Source organism: Cavenderia fasciculata (genome assembly GCF_000203815.1).
Source record: "Cavenderia fasciculata unplaced genomic scaffold Scf_Dfasci-G-o-80e12.f1-5, whole genome shotgun sequence".
NCBI lineage: Eukaryota > Evosea > Eumycetozoa > Acytosteliales > Cavenderiaceae > Cavenderia > Cavenderia fasciculata.
In genome coordinates this window covers 1,881,677-1,894,853 of record NW_004457735.1, presented here as the reverse complement: position 1 = coordinate 1,894,853, position 13,177 = coordinate 1,881,677, and the positions used below count along the sequence as shown (strand labels likewise).

Genomic DNA, 13,177 nt, shown 5'->3' with positions numbered 1-13,177 from the left:
GAGATAGACTAAAGTAAAGTGTAAATGTAATGCAATTTAACAGGCAACCCGAGCTCAAATGACGATGAGCAAAAAAAAAATTAAAAAATATCGCAAAGCAAGAGTCCACCTCATTTTGAATGTTACTTTTTATTACCTGTTATATCTGTATTTATTTATCTCTACTCCCTCATTGTTAACAGATTGTTATGTTTATTCTGATGTAAATAGCAATCTAAATACTTATAATCTATCAAAATAAAGACTATAAATATAGAGGAGTGAGGAGAGAGAGAGATGGATGGAGTTGGTCACTTTGGATTGAATGGTAGTATCAACACTGCAAATGGTAGTAGTAATGCTGTTGGTGGTGGTGCTGGAGGAGGAGCAGGAGGAGGAGGTATCTATGTAAAGAGTGACTTTAAAAAGACGACAAATATATTCTCAAAGGTGTATGAAGACATACTTTCAACCTACTCTCAATCAGTTTCAAATAATCCTTTAAAGAAAAGTATGTAACAAACATATCTCAGATCTGTAATCTCTTAATATTTACTCATTTGCTGACATTATAATTTAATTAGGAAGACAATCAACACCACCCATAAACTTGGCAAGTGATAATTATAACCCAAATTATATAATAGGATGTCAATTATCAGTTTGGCATGATACGGCAGGACCTGTCGTCGAACAGTTATGGACGACACCTGAATACAATCTACCAAGTGAATTTCAATCATTCATGGCTCGACAAACACTTTGTGGTCTCGATACTAAAATCACATCGGAAGAGATGAGATTCAACATCTATCCAGAACACTCAATCATGTCATCATCTATCATTTTCAATGCTAGATACAATGACAAGATCACAAAGTTTGCATTGTCATTGTATATGGATCTTTCTAAATTGTCAATCTATCAACATATTCATGATATTATTGCCGATAGATTATCAATGTTGGCTTCTTTTATATTAAGAAATTATTGTAATAATGTAAGCGAAATAATAATAATAATAATAATAATAATAATAATAATAATAATAATAATAACAATGTATTTATCAATTAATCGTTATTAATTCATTTTCGTTACACATTTAGATTGCCGATCAAATATCTTTTACCAAAGAATTGGTTTTAGTTTGTATTAATTTAGAACACTTATATTCATCCAATTATCCTCATGTAGATATTCTATCTACCTTTTTAATGGATGCTAAACCTCAAGACAATGATTTTTTTGTAAAGTATGTTGTAGTCAAAGAAATAGAATCTTTAGAAACTTATATATATTTATATTTAATCTTTTTTATTTTATTTTCCATAGAGTCATAACTTCACATCTTCAAACAAATGGATCGACAGTTGTATTTGGTACACAACAAGCTCAAGTACTTAAATGGTTGGATACATTGTCATTATTTTTAACGCCAAACGAAAAGGCACTCTCTACTAGAATATTAACCAACAAAGAGTACATTCCCGATCTTGTGATACAGGGATTGATCGATGTCTCACTCAAACAAATCGAAGAGAATATTTATTTATCACTCAAACCAGTCACAGTGGTTGATCTCGACAAAATGGAAATATTCCAAACTCACATTCAATATCGTTATACAAGTTATCGTGAAGACATTTTAAAAAATATTTTATTACAATCTCAAACGTATGTAGAGTAGAACAAAATATAATAATAATATAATATTGGTTGGAACCAAAAATTAATATTTACTTATTTATTTATATTTAGGAGATCAGATGATAAAAGTTTAAATAGATTTAAAGATCCATCTATTTATATTCAAAAGATGGTTACAGAAGTATATAGTTTACCAATGGAAATGAGAGAAATTTATTTAATTCACTATATGAAATTATTACTTCGAAAGGCTAGTTTTGTAGTCGCCTATTCTCAATCCAAGTACGAACAAATGATCAATTGGAAAAATGATTCATATTTTCATTTTACTAATCTGACACCTTTTCTTTTTCTTTTTCTTTATTTATTTTTAGTGAATGTTTAGGTATCAATTTTGCAAAGAAATTAAAATCAGATTTAAATTTACCAAGCGAAAGTGATGTCTATACTCTATTTGGAGTTGCAGAAAAATTACAATTGAATCTATTCATATCAGCAATTAAATTGGAGGAAATGGAAAGAGCATTTACAATGTTTACCGATGGTTTTTAAATAAATAAAAACAAAACATCCTAATAAATTATATATTATTTATTGTTAATCATTAATTAATGACGAACGAAATTGAATTGTCAAACGATGTCTGAATTTCCCCTCTTATCACCATTTGACGGGATATTTTCAATTTTTTTTATTTTTTTTTGTGTGAAGGAATCTTCACCCCAAAGAATGATAATGTCTCTTTGAAACGTCTGTTTAGTTTCTTGTTTTAGAAAGAGATAATTTAGAAAATGTTGTCTGCCAAGCTTGTTTCAAACAATTTGAAGAATATTAGATTCTTCCACTCTACCTCTGCTTCATTAGCTAATGTAAATTATCTTCATCACAAAGTTTGATTGATCAAATTTGATGATCAATCAAATCGAGAAATCAAGAACAACAACTTTAGTTTAAAAGTTATTAATCATATCAATTATTATTATTATTATTATTATTATTATTATTATTATTATTATTATTATATTTATAGACCACCAAGTTATTGATTAATGGAAAGTTTGTTGAATCAAAGTCAAAGGAATGGTTAGACGTCACCAACCCAGTAAGTTGTTTTAGTTTAGTTTTCTTTCTCTCTCTCTCATATAAGATTTTTTAACATTTCTTTAATTAGGCAACTCAAGAAGTTGTTACTAAAGTACCAGTTGCAACTTTGGAAGAAATGAATGCTGCAGTTGCTGCTGCCCAAGCTGCATTCCCAGCCTGGAGAGATACATCAGTCTCTAACCGTGCTCGTATCATTTCCAACTACAGAGCTCTCATTCAAAAGAACATGGACAAGGTTGCCGCCATCATCACCCAAGAGCAAGGCAAGACCCTCCCAGACGCCAAGGGAGACGTCTTTAGAGGATTGGAAGTCGTCGAACACGCTTGCAACGTTGCCTCGTTGATGATGGGAGAGACTGTCGAAAACGTCTCCAAGAACGTCGACATTTACTCGTACAACCAACCATTAGGTGTCTGTGCTGGTATCACTCCATTCAACTTCCCAGCTATGATTCCACTCTGGATGTTCCCATTGGCCATTGCCTGTGGTAACACCTATGTCTTGAAGCCATCTGAGCGTGTCCCAGGTGCCTCTATGTACCTCGCAGAATTGGCCATCGAGGCTGGTGTCCCCGCCGGTGTCTTGAACATCATCCACGGCGCCAAGGACGCTGTCAACTTTATCTGCGACGACCCCGCTATCCGTGCCATCTCCTTTGTCGGAGGTGAAGCTGCCGGTAAGCACATCCACGACCGTGGCACCAAGAATGGCAAGCGTGTCCAATCCAACATGGCCGCCAAGAACCACGCCACCATCATGCCAGATGCCTCCAAGGATCGTACCCTCGATGCCCTCACCGGAGCTGCCTTTGGCGCCTCTGGTCAACGTTGTATGGCCTTGTCTGCCGCCGTCTTTGTCGGTGAATCCCAAAACTGGATTCCAGAGCTCGTCGAACGTGCCAAGAAGCTCAAGGTCACCTGTGGTGCCCAACCAGACTCTGACCTCGGTCCAGTCATCTCACCAGCTGCCAAGGAGCGTATCCACGCCCTCATCCAAACCGGTATCGACGAAGGTGCCAAGTGTGTCTTGGATGGTCGTAACGTCCAAGTCCCAGAACAATTCAAGAAGGGTAACTTTGTCGGTCCAACCATCTTGACCGAAGTCACTCCAAACATGAAGTGTTACACTGAAGAAATCTTTGGCCCAGTCCTCGTCTGTCTCAAGGCCGACACCCTCGACGAAGCCATCAAGCTCATCAACAACAACCCATACGGTAACGGAACTGCCATCTTTACCTCATCTGGTGCTGCTGCCCGTAAATACCAACACGAAATCGATGTCGGTCAAGTCGGTATCAATCTCCCAATCCCAGTCCCACTCCCATTCTTCTCTTTCACCGGTTCCCGTCGTTCATTTGTCGGTTCCAACCATTTCTATGGCAAGACTGGTGTCCAATTCTACACCCAAATTAAGACTATCACCTCCAACTGGAGAGACGACGATATTTCAACTGGTGTTTCTACTCATATGCCAATTTTGGGTAAGAACTAAACAACAACAATTTACAATCGTCAAAAAAATAAACAAGAATAAAAGAACAAAAAGAATATCGTACGGTACGTTATTAAGTTTATGTAAAAATATAAATACAAAGGAAGAAATTATATAGGTCTTAAACTTTGGATTTCATAATGAGCTTGATTAGATTTTAATTAATATATATATATATATTCGATTTATTTTAAATATCATCATTTAGTTTGTTTTTTAAAAGAGGATTGAAGCAAATACAACAGCGATCATGACGAAAACCATTGATGAGATGGTTGATGATGAGTCACTGGTCAATGAAGAGCAGACTGAAAATTCGGCCAAAAAGTCACCACCACATATAGCGATGGGACTATTTTCAGGGACGTAGGCACATTGTTTTTGGACGTCACACAATAGGTGTTGACAGTTTCTGCCAATACAACTGTTTGGCATGATAGTTTGTGGATAGGAAGTGCCTATGACAAAGTCTTGACACTTGTTTTCCATTTTACACTGGGTAAAAGCTTGGAAGGCAGAAACACAGGTGTTGATTTGTGCACCTCTGACGATACTGGATACGCAGGTACCAGTGGTGCTGTTGGCTCCATTACAGATACATCTTTCAAAAGAACTACCACCTTGACATGGACTTTCAGTGCAATTTCCAGGGGTCAATTCTGGAATCTTGATACAAACGTCATTGTTGTTGTCGCATACAACGCCAGAGCCAAGGTCACAAGTCGAGGTGTATAGACCATAGGTTCCGTACAAGGCTTGTGTGTTGGTTGAGCAAGTGTCACCTTCCTTTTTCGTGTAGAGAGCAGTGCACACTTCTTGGCCTTCATTGTTGTCCTCACAAACCAAGTTTTCATTGCATTGTACTGCGCTGCTACAATTGGTCCCAACATCACCACGTGGGACACAACGATAAACGCTATCGGTGGTGTTGCAGTAGTAACCAAATTTGCATTGTTGAGCAACAGAGCATTGAATGGTTGGATCTGAAATTTTTGGAACACATTTCTTTTCAAATGCATCACCTAAATAAATAAATATAAATAAATGGATTAGTCACATTTGAAAGGATCAGGGTTGATGGTACCATAGACCTATAATACATACATTCCAAATAATTGATACAGTCAAGGAAACTGTTGCATGATTCACCCAAGGTGGCGTACGAGGCTGGTTGGCAAGATGGCGCTTCACCTTGTGGTGCTGTTCTACATAGGAGTCCGGTATCACATGAAGCAGTAGATCCATCACAAGCATCACCAATCTTACCGATTGGAGTGCAAACAGATGAAGGGGTTGGCTCAAAAGAAGAAGCTCCAATGTCTGCTAAAATTGATTGAAATCCACTGGAAGAGTATGGGTTTGGTGCACAATAAAAACCTAAAGAGAGGAGTCAGTTATTGCGATATCGCAGGTTTTTTTTTCTCTATTTGCTCTCTTTATATAAATATTTACCTAATTTACAAGCGATATCACCATCACCAATTCTTTGGTAAAAGTCTGCATCACAATACATTCCCTTATCTGCGCATTGCATGCTAGAGTCGTCAGCACAACCCTGTGGTTGGGCAGAAACGCAAACTGCCAAAACGAGCAAAACAATTATTTGTCTGTACATTATTATTATTATTATTATTAATAAACTATATAGATCTTACACACTGTTTTAATCACTTGGGCTAGGACCTTGTCTCGATGGTCACAGAAAAACAAAAAAAAATTAAAAATAAATATCGATTTTCTGCGTGATCAGCCCGATCCGTTCAAATTCAACGAAATACAAAAAAAAACCTTTCTTTTATGAAATCGTTGGTTTAGTTGATCAAACCGTCGTGAAACGCCAACAAGTCTAAAAGCTCAGAGTTACAAGTGGTAAACGTACTGTTGTTGGTAGATTGCTGTTGGAAAAGTTGAATTATTTGATACACTAGGTGGCTATGCGTTAAAAGAGGGTGGCATCGATTGATTTTTGTTGGTTGGGTCGCAAAGTGTTGGTAGAGACGTACAAAGTGTAGGGTAACCTTGATTCCTCGATCAGACGTGTCGACAATGTGATTGTTAAGAAAGAGTGACATTGAGTAGTGATTGGATCTAACAGAGTCTGGTGAATTTTCCCACATGAACTGTAGTGCTTTGCAGCAGTGTATTGAATCACATTCTTGCCAATCATTGGCTGTAAATCCACCACTACTCTTTCTGTATATCCGATGGATAAACACCAAAATATCATACATGTCTGTTCTACCACTGTAATAGGCAAGTCGATCAAGATTTTGATCAGTGTTGCGAGATACAAATTCTAGTGTATCGATACTGGCCAGTGAGAGGAAGAACGGGTCACCTTCCATGCCTTGTCCATGATATTTTTGGATGTAGGTGTCGGTCAACATCCCAAATGCATCAAATGGGTAACCTATGCTACCACCAGAAGACACGTGTCCATGTTGGACGAGTAGAAGAAGAGTTTCTCGCATTGCTGCTAGATCTTCTTCAATGTAGATATCCAACAGTCCTGGTGGAATAATAGAGGCGGCTCTCTTTTGGTTTTCTTTTGACATTTGGTGAAACTGTGACAAGTGCACGCCTACCTTTTGGTTTTGTTGTATCAAGGCTGTTGATAATATTTCCAGTGCTGTAATGTCGTCATAGTAGACTGCTTCTGAAAAGGCAGCGCCGAGGTTTACTGTTTTGTCGTCAAACAAACGAATGCTGGTCGGTGAAAGAATCCATTGCAAAGCATCGTATTTCTTGGAGAATGCAATATCTCTTATAAAGTCGTCTGGTTCTAGGTGGACGTGTGGATGAAGGCAAATGAATTGGACAAACAAGAGTGAGACTGTAGATGGACGGATGGCAAATACATTGTAACGTAAAAATAACTTGGGGTTGGGAAGATGCTCCAAAATGTATCGAACACACTCCTCACCATTTTCATGTTGTATGGCATATTCGAGTACTTGGGCATCTTTGATACTCTCAAACTTTGTCCAAAGTTTTCTGTCTACATAGTATCGCAAGAAACCAATATTACCAGCACCAAAAAGCAATGATTCATTTGATAGATATCTATCACCAACCATTGTCTCGAATCTTTCTAAATACTTGTAACCAAAGTATCTTTCAATACCCCATCCACCTACTCTCTTGAGGCTCAAAGTTGTTACTTGGGTGGCAATAAGTTCTAGTAAATCATCTATTTCATTCTGTCCGCATAATTGAATGATAAATGATAGATCACTAGATCCCCTCTTTCTAATTAGCATCTTTGCCAAATCGATCAAATGAACAGATCTATTTTCTTCTTGACCATCATTGGTCAATGTTAGATTGGTTAGACCAGGGGCACTAATCGGCCTCATTTCCAACGTACCTAGCAATGTAATTGCTTGATCGGATCTTCCATTCAACACCATAAAACCAATCAACTGTGCATAGTTTGCCCTTGTCAACAATTGATAATACTCTAGCACCACATCCAAACATTGTTGATTGATGTTTGAATAAATCAAGACAGACCATTGTTCAATCAAGTGTTTATATCCACTATCTCTTGCAGTTTCAATCATTAATATTAAACATTGATGATTACCCGTTCTTAGAGCTAAATCGAATATCTTTATAAATGGTGTTCCCTAATAAATAGTAAATAAATATTAGAAATCTAAATTCTTGAATGCTGTAAACATATAATTTCTTTAGAACTTACGTTTGTCTTTTGTAAAATGACCTTTGAAAAGATAGTCTTGTAGTGTTTGATGAATAAGTCAGTCTGTCTATACTTTATACAATCCAATAGTGAATGTATCTGACTGTCTTTGACTGATGATCCACTCACTTGAATGTTGATCAAATTGACCTCTACAAAGATCAGATCCTTCAAGTAAACGTTAAATATCACTTTACATAGTAATTGTTTTTGCATCCCTTAAGAGTTCTCTTGGAGTAGTACTAATAAAAAAGAGTTACTAAAAAAATGTAATAATGTATGTCATTGACCACTATTTGGAAAAAAGAATAAATAGAAAATAATAATAAAAAAAATATATTTTTTTTTAAAGTTATATAGTTCCTAAATAATATAATAATTTTATATCTAAATCCACAATGATCATCAATACATTTTTTGGATATGGTAGGTAGGATAGATACTTTCTACTTTATACTTTCTATTCTTTGTGGTGTTTCAAAATCAAAGAGCTGCCACCGACAGTGATCGAAAATCAAACGTTTGCAAAATGCTGCAAAGATTAAGTTGAACAGTCGCTTGCTTGTGCACCGGCCTCCAATGATCATTCCTTATCGTCGTCGGGTCGGGGTGGGATATAGGGCGGAGATGCGCATAACTTTTCGAAAGAACTGTTTGCAAGAAACGCCGAGCTCACTCCGGGAAAAACTAAAAAAACTCTTTTTTACTTTACTTTTTTATTTATTGTATTTTATCCTTTTTATCTACAACAACAACAAAAGTAGACCTCTGCAACCATTCTCACACAACACACACAATCTTACATTCATATATATACACACACACACACAAATCTAATCTAGAAATACAACAACAAAAACACAACAACTAGTTTATCCTTCTTCTCTTAGTTGTATTATTTTCAATTTCTTATTTATTTATTTATATTATATACTCTGATACTAGAATAACAACAAAAGAAGGAATAGTTTAGAGAGAGTCAATTAGACTATTATAGAATAATCTTAATACAATGAAGAACTGGAGTCAGACTATATTGCTACTTGCAATTCTCTTCATTGCTACCACCTATGCACATTATGACAGTCATGCTGAAAAGATAGCTCAGAATCCAGACTATCCTCATTATTTAGAGAGATTAAAAGCTATCCCAATATCATGTGCTCTCTGCACTGTTGGTGCCGATATATTAAGCGATCTTTTACAAGTACGTAGTCTTGTCAACGACGATTCGAATCGGGAATTCAAAAACACATTGAAATACAATGAAAAGAGAGAAAGAGAAAGAGAAAGAGAGAGGGAAATGATCAACAGTACTCAAGTTGAGAGAATGAGCTATAGTATTATCCTATATAGTACTATTCATTTCATTGAGTAAATGTATGCTGCTCATTGATCACTCACTCACTTTCTCTTCTCTTTTTTTATTTGCATCTTAAAACAATGTGTTTTAAACACAACAACACTCCCACACACAACACTTTCAATTTTACCCACCCTTTACTTACTCCATTTCATTTTCTCTCTCTATAGAAAAATGCATCAACTACCATAGTTGTCAATACAACCATTGATTTGTGTATTGCTTTCAAGATTGAATTACCAGATGTCGTAAGTATACCTACCTACTTTGGAATCATTGATATATCAAAATTATTGACACTTTTACTTTTATTTGTTTATAGTGTCATGGAGTAATGAATACATTTGTACCAATTATTTGGGATGTAATTGTTACAGACAATATCAATCCAATGACATTGTGCGAACTTTTCAGAATATGTCAACCAAATAGCACTGCCACTGAACAACATAACCAATTCCACAACAACAACAATAACAATATGAACACATTTTCAAATTTAGATCTCGTCAAGACGTTGGAAGAGAAGCCTGTCCATACGTACCCAGACATTTCTGCCCAAAAGCCCATTCGAGAGGGCAACACAACATTCAAGGGCAAGGGTTACTTTTTGCAGTTGGCCGACATCCATTTCGACGCCTACTATCTTGAAGGATCCAATCCAAATTGTGGCAAGCCACTCTGTTGCCGCGACGGCACTGGTGACGCTGGCTTTTATGGTCACTACCAATGCGACATTCCATTGGTCACTGTCAAGACCATGTTTGAGCGTATTGTAGAACTCACTCAGACACTCCCCATCGATCTCATCCTCTGGACGGGCGACTCGCCCCCACACGATGTGTGGATGCAGACCGAGGAGAAGCAGACCACCGCCACACAGACACTCACCGAGCTTGTCCACCTCTTCTTCCCAGACACGATCGTTTTCCCAGCCATTGGCAACCACGAGTCGTACCCAGCCGACCAGTTTATCCTACCAGACAAGCAATGGCTTTTGAACGACCTCTCCACCTTTTGGGCACCATTCCTCGGTGGTGAACAACTCGACACTGTCCAACAACAAGGTTACTACACTCTGTTGATTCAACAAGGTCTACGTATCATCTCGCTCAACACTCAGGACGCCGATTTGATCAATTTCTACAACCTCATGAACGAAAGCAACATGAACAAGCCCAACAACCAAACCGAGTGGCTCTCCAACATGCTCGCTCAATCGGCCAGCAACTCTGAAAAGGTCATTATCATTGGACATATCCCATGCACGCTCAAGGCTGCTGTCAACGATGTCTGGTGCTCCATCTATCAACGTCTTGTCGAACAGTACTCTGGCACTATTGTCGGCCAGATCTACGGTCACACTCACGACGATCAATTGGCTATCCTCACCGACATGGAGACCTACACCAAGCCAACTGGTGTCCAATTCATTGCACCATCACTCACCACCTACCAAAACCACGAGCCAGGCTTCCGTATCTATGAGTTTGACTATGACACTAACCAAATCACCGACTACTACCAATACCATTGTAATATCACCGAGGCCAACCTTACAGGCAACCTCACTTTTTCTCTCACCTACCAAGCCAAGGAAATGTATGGCCTCTCTGACATGTCTCCACAATCGTGGTTCCAAGTTGCCACCCAAATGAAGACAGACTCTACCGTTTTTAACAAGTACTACTCTCACTTGTCTAGTTCACCAAATCCACTCAAACCATGTGACGCCGATTGTCAATATTCTATGGCTTGTGAAATATTTAGTGTTACCTCTCATGCTTTTGATAATTGTGTAAACATTCAAAAGAATAAAAAATAAATTAAGTAAGGGTAGAAAATAATAGATAAGATAAATCCAAAAAAAAAAAGAGAATATATATTTTTAAGAATTTGTTTGTTTGTTTGGGGTTGATTTATTTATTTAATTATTTGAATTTTGGTGGATTGTTTCTTGATCTATCAAATTCGATAGAGATACTGCTAGAGACATCATTTGGATCCATTCTATAACCTTGAAGTATTTCCATTGCCATTATTGCAGATGGAATATCTCTAAAATCACAAAAACAAATTGGATATTTACCTTCTCTAATTACCAATCTACAACTAATAAATCCTCTCATAAATCTAAATAGAATTGATAATTCCTAAAATAAAATATTAATTAATTAATATATATGATTGCAGTATATTTGTGTTTGGTTGCTTACTCTTTCAGTTACATCCTTTGGTAAATTTGAAACAAATAATGTTGATTGTGGATCTTTAAATTGACCTGGAGGTGGTGGAACTCTAGCAGTTGGGAACATCATATGTTCATAACCTGGAATTGGTGGCTAAAACAAAAGAAAAAGCAAGAGAGAGTTAAGACATATATAATCTATGTGTATCAATATATATTCTACTTACAGAATCAAATTCTCTTCCTCTTGAAGGATATTCATCTCTTTCAAAATAACTATCTCTATACTTTGATCTATCTTTTTCGAATCTGTCATAATCTGATCTACTACGCTTCTTTTCGTCTACTGATGATGGATCTGTCTTTGTGATTGCACTACTACTTGGATCAGAGTACTTTCTATGCTTTTCTGATCTATCTTCATCTTCAGTGTAACTATCTCTATTACTCTCGTATCTGTCTCCTCCTCTTCCTTCATCAGTGTAGTGGGATGGTGGTGGTTGGGTATCTAATACTTGTGGTGGATAATCGTCTCTTGATCTGGGATCCTTGATGATGATGATGATGGTGATGAATTAAGAAGATTAACTTAGTCTAGACTATTCTCTTTTTTCTAAAGTTATAATAAATTCAAAAGCTATATGAATGAAACAACAGTATATATATATAGATAGATAAAAATAGATGATGACTATGTTGATTCTGTTTTCTCTTTTTTCTATCCTTTTCAATATTCTCTCTCTCTGCTCTTTTTCTTCTAGATCTTTCTATTCAAATATATATATATAATTCTGTTGAATCTATCAATGTTTCTTTTCTTCACTGCTTCTACTACTACTACTACTACTACTACTAGTTATATATATAATAATTATACTATACTAATACTAATACTACTAACTACTATTATTAATTGGAATTGATTATTTACTCTATCGAAATCGATTGAGAGTGGTCTATCTGTTGGATGATGTCTATAACCTGAATATCTTCTCATGGCACTAGTTGCAAACCCTCTATCTTTGAACTCGACAAATGCAAAGTTTGGTTTCTAAAATTGAAGCAAAGGAGTATGGTTAGTTCATATGATACAACCCTTTTAAGGAGTTCTCTACAAGTCAACTCTTGTTGACTATAGATCTATCTATCTATCTATTTACATACTCTTCTGATTGAAACAAAACCGGGTAGGTTTGAGAAAAGAAGATCAAACTCGTCATTTGTCATACCAGCAGGTATGTCTCTAATAAAGAGTACTTTAGAGGGTGGTGCTCTAGCTTCCATCATGACTAACAATCTACAGCAACAAGTTATTGAATATAAATAAATATATAAATAGAGAGAGAGAGAGGGAGAGAAAGAAAAAGAGATGGTGACTATGATTAAAAATATTTTGGCTCAATGAATGCGATGATCACCTCTCATAGAACATTTTTTCGGTTTTAATTTATTATTGTTAATTAATTAATATTATATTTAGATGTTAAATAATTTAAAGGGAGGGGGGGGCGGGTTGTGTGTATAGTGATTTATTGGCAAGCAGTAAGTTGACCCAAATTCAGCACCATTCCATCCTGGAGCTGGTTCAGAGTATCCATTGTTTTACTTTGCTCCTTTGTATTGGCATACAGTCGTAGGTAGAGACAATACAATCAATACTTTATCTTTTCCAAAGCCTAACCCCGTTCATTTTTATTT

At 36.4% G+C, this 13,177-nt stretch overlaps 6 protein-coding genes across 6 annotated transcripts; 3 read left to right on the top strand and 3 right to left on the bottom strand.

Annotated features, from left to right (window-relative positions):
- Positions 1–276: 276 nt before the first annotated feature.
- DFA_05562 (uncharacterized protein) lies at positions 277–2,181 on the top strand (the record flags this gene model as incomplete). Its single annotated transcript, XM_004361224.1, has 6 exons — positions 277–490; positions 564–979; positions 1,089–1,234; positions 1,315–1,656; positions 1,741–1,911; positions 2,004–2,181. 6 exons carry the CDS (start codon positions 277–279, stop codon positions 2,179–2,181), a joined length of 1,467 nt encoding a protein of 488 aa, XP_004361281.1.
- A 239-nt stretch (positions 2,182–2,420) lies between these two features.
- On the top strand, positions 2,421–4,225 carry mmsdh (methylmalonate-semialdehyde dehydrogenase; the record flags this gene model as incomplete). Its single annotated transcript, XM_004361223.1, has 3 exons — positions 2,421–2,498; positions 2,660–2,731; positions 2,801–4,225. The coding sequence occupies 3 exons, from the start codon at positions 2,421–2,423 to the stop codon at positions 4,223–4,225; spliced, it is 1,575 nt and encodes a 524-aa protein (XP_004361280.1).
- A 216-nt stretch (positions 4,226–4,441) lies between these two features.
- Positions 4,442–5,840, bottom strand: gdcA (uncharacterized protein; the record flags this gene model as incomplete). Its single annotated transcript, XM_004361222.1, has 3 exons — positions 4,442–5,247; positions 5,330–5,548; positions 5,678–5,840. The coding sequence occupies 3 exons, from the start codon at positions 5,838–5,840 to the stop codon at positions 4,442–4,444; spliced, it is 1,188 nt and encodes a 395-aa protein (XP_004361279.1).
- Positions 5,841–6,036: 196 nt separating this feature from the next.
- DFA_05559 (uncharacterized protein) lies at positions 6,037–8,737 on the bottom strand (the record flags this gene model as incomplete). Its single annotated transcript, XM_004361221.1, has 6 exons — positions 6,037–6,418; positions 6,455–7,854; positions 7,929–7,949; positions 8,002–8,080; positions 8,126–8,170; positions 8,724–8,737. The coding sequence occupies 6 exons, from the start codon at positions 8,735–8,737 to the stop codon at positions 6,037–6,039; spliced, it is 1,941 nt and encodes a 646-aa protein (XP_004361278.1).
- Positions 8,738–8,940: 203 nt separating this feature from the next.
- sgmA (sphingomyelinase) lies at positions 8,941–11,116 on the top strand (the record flags this gene model as incomplete). The annotated part of the gene is made up of 3 exons (XM_004361220.1): positions 8,941–9,249; positions 9,462–9,539; positions 9,614–11,116. The coding sequence occupies 3 exons, from the start codon at positions 8,941–8,943 to the stop codon at positions 11,114–11,116; spliced, it is 1,890 nt and encodes a 629-aa protein (XP_004361277.1).
- Positions 11,117–11,222: 106 nt separating this feature from the next.
- Positions 11,223–12,763, bottom strand: DFA_05557 (RNA-binding region RNP-1 domain-containing protein; the record flags this gene model as incomplete). The annotated part of the gene is made up of 5 exons (XM_004361219.1): positions 11,223–11,444; positions 11,508–11,633; positions 11,707–12,027; positions 12,411–12,530; positions 12,644–12,763. 5 exons carry the CDS (start codon positions 12,761–12,763, stop codon positions 11,223–11,225), a joined length of 909 nt encoding a protein of 302 aa, XP_004361276.1.
- Between the last annotated feature and the right edge of the window lie 414 nt (positions 12,764–13,177).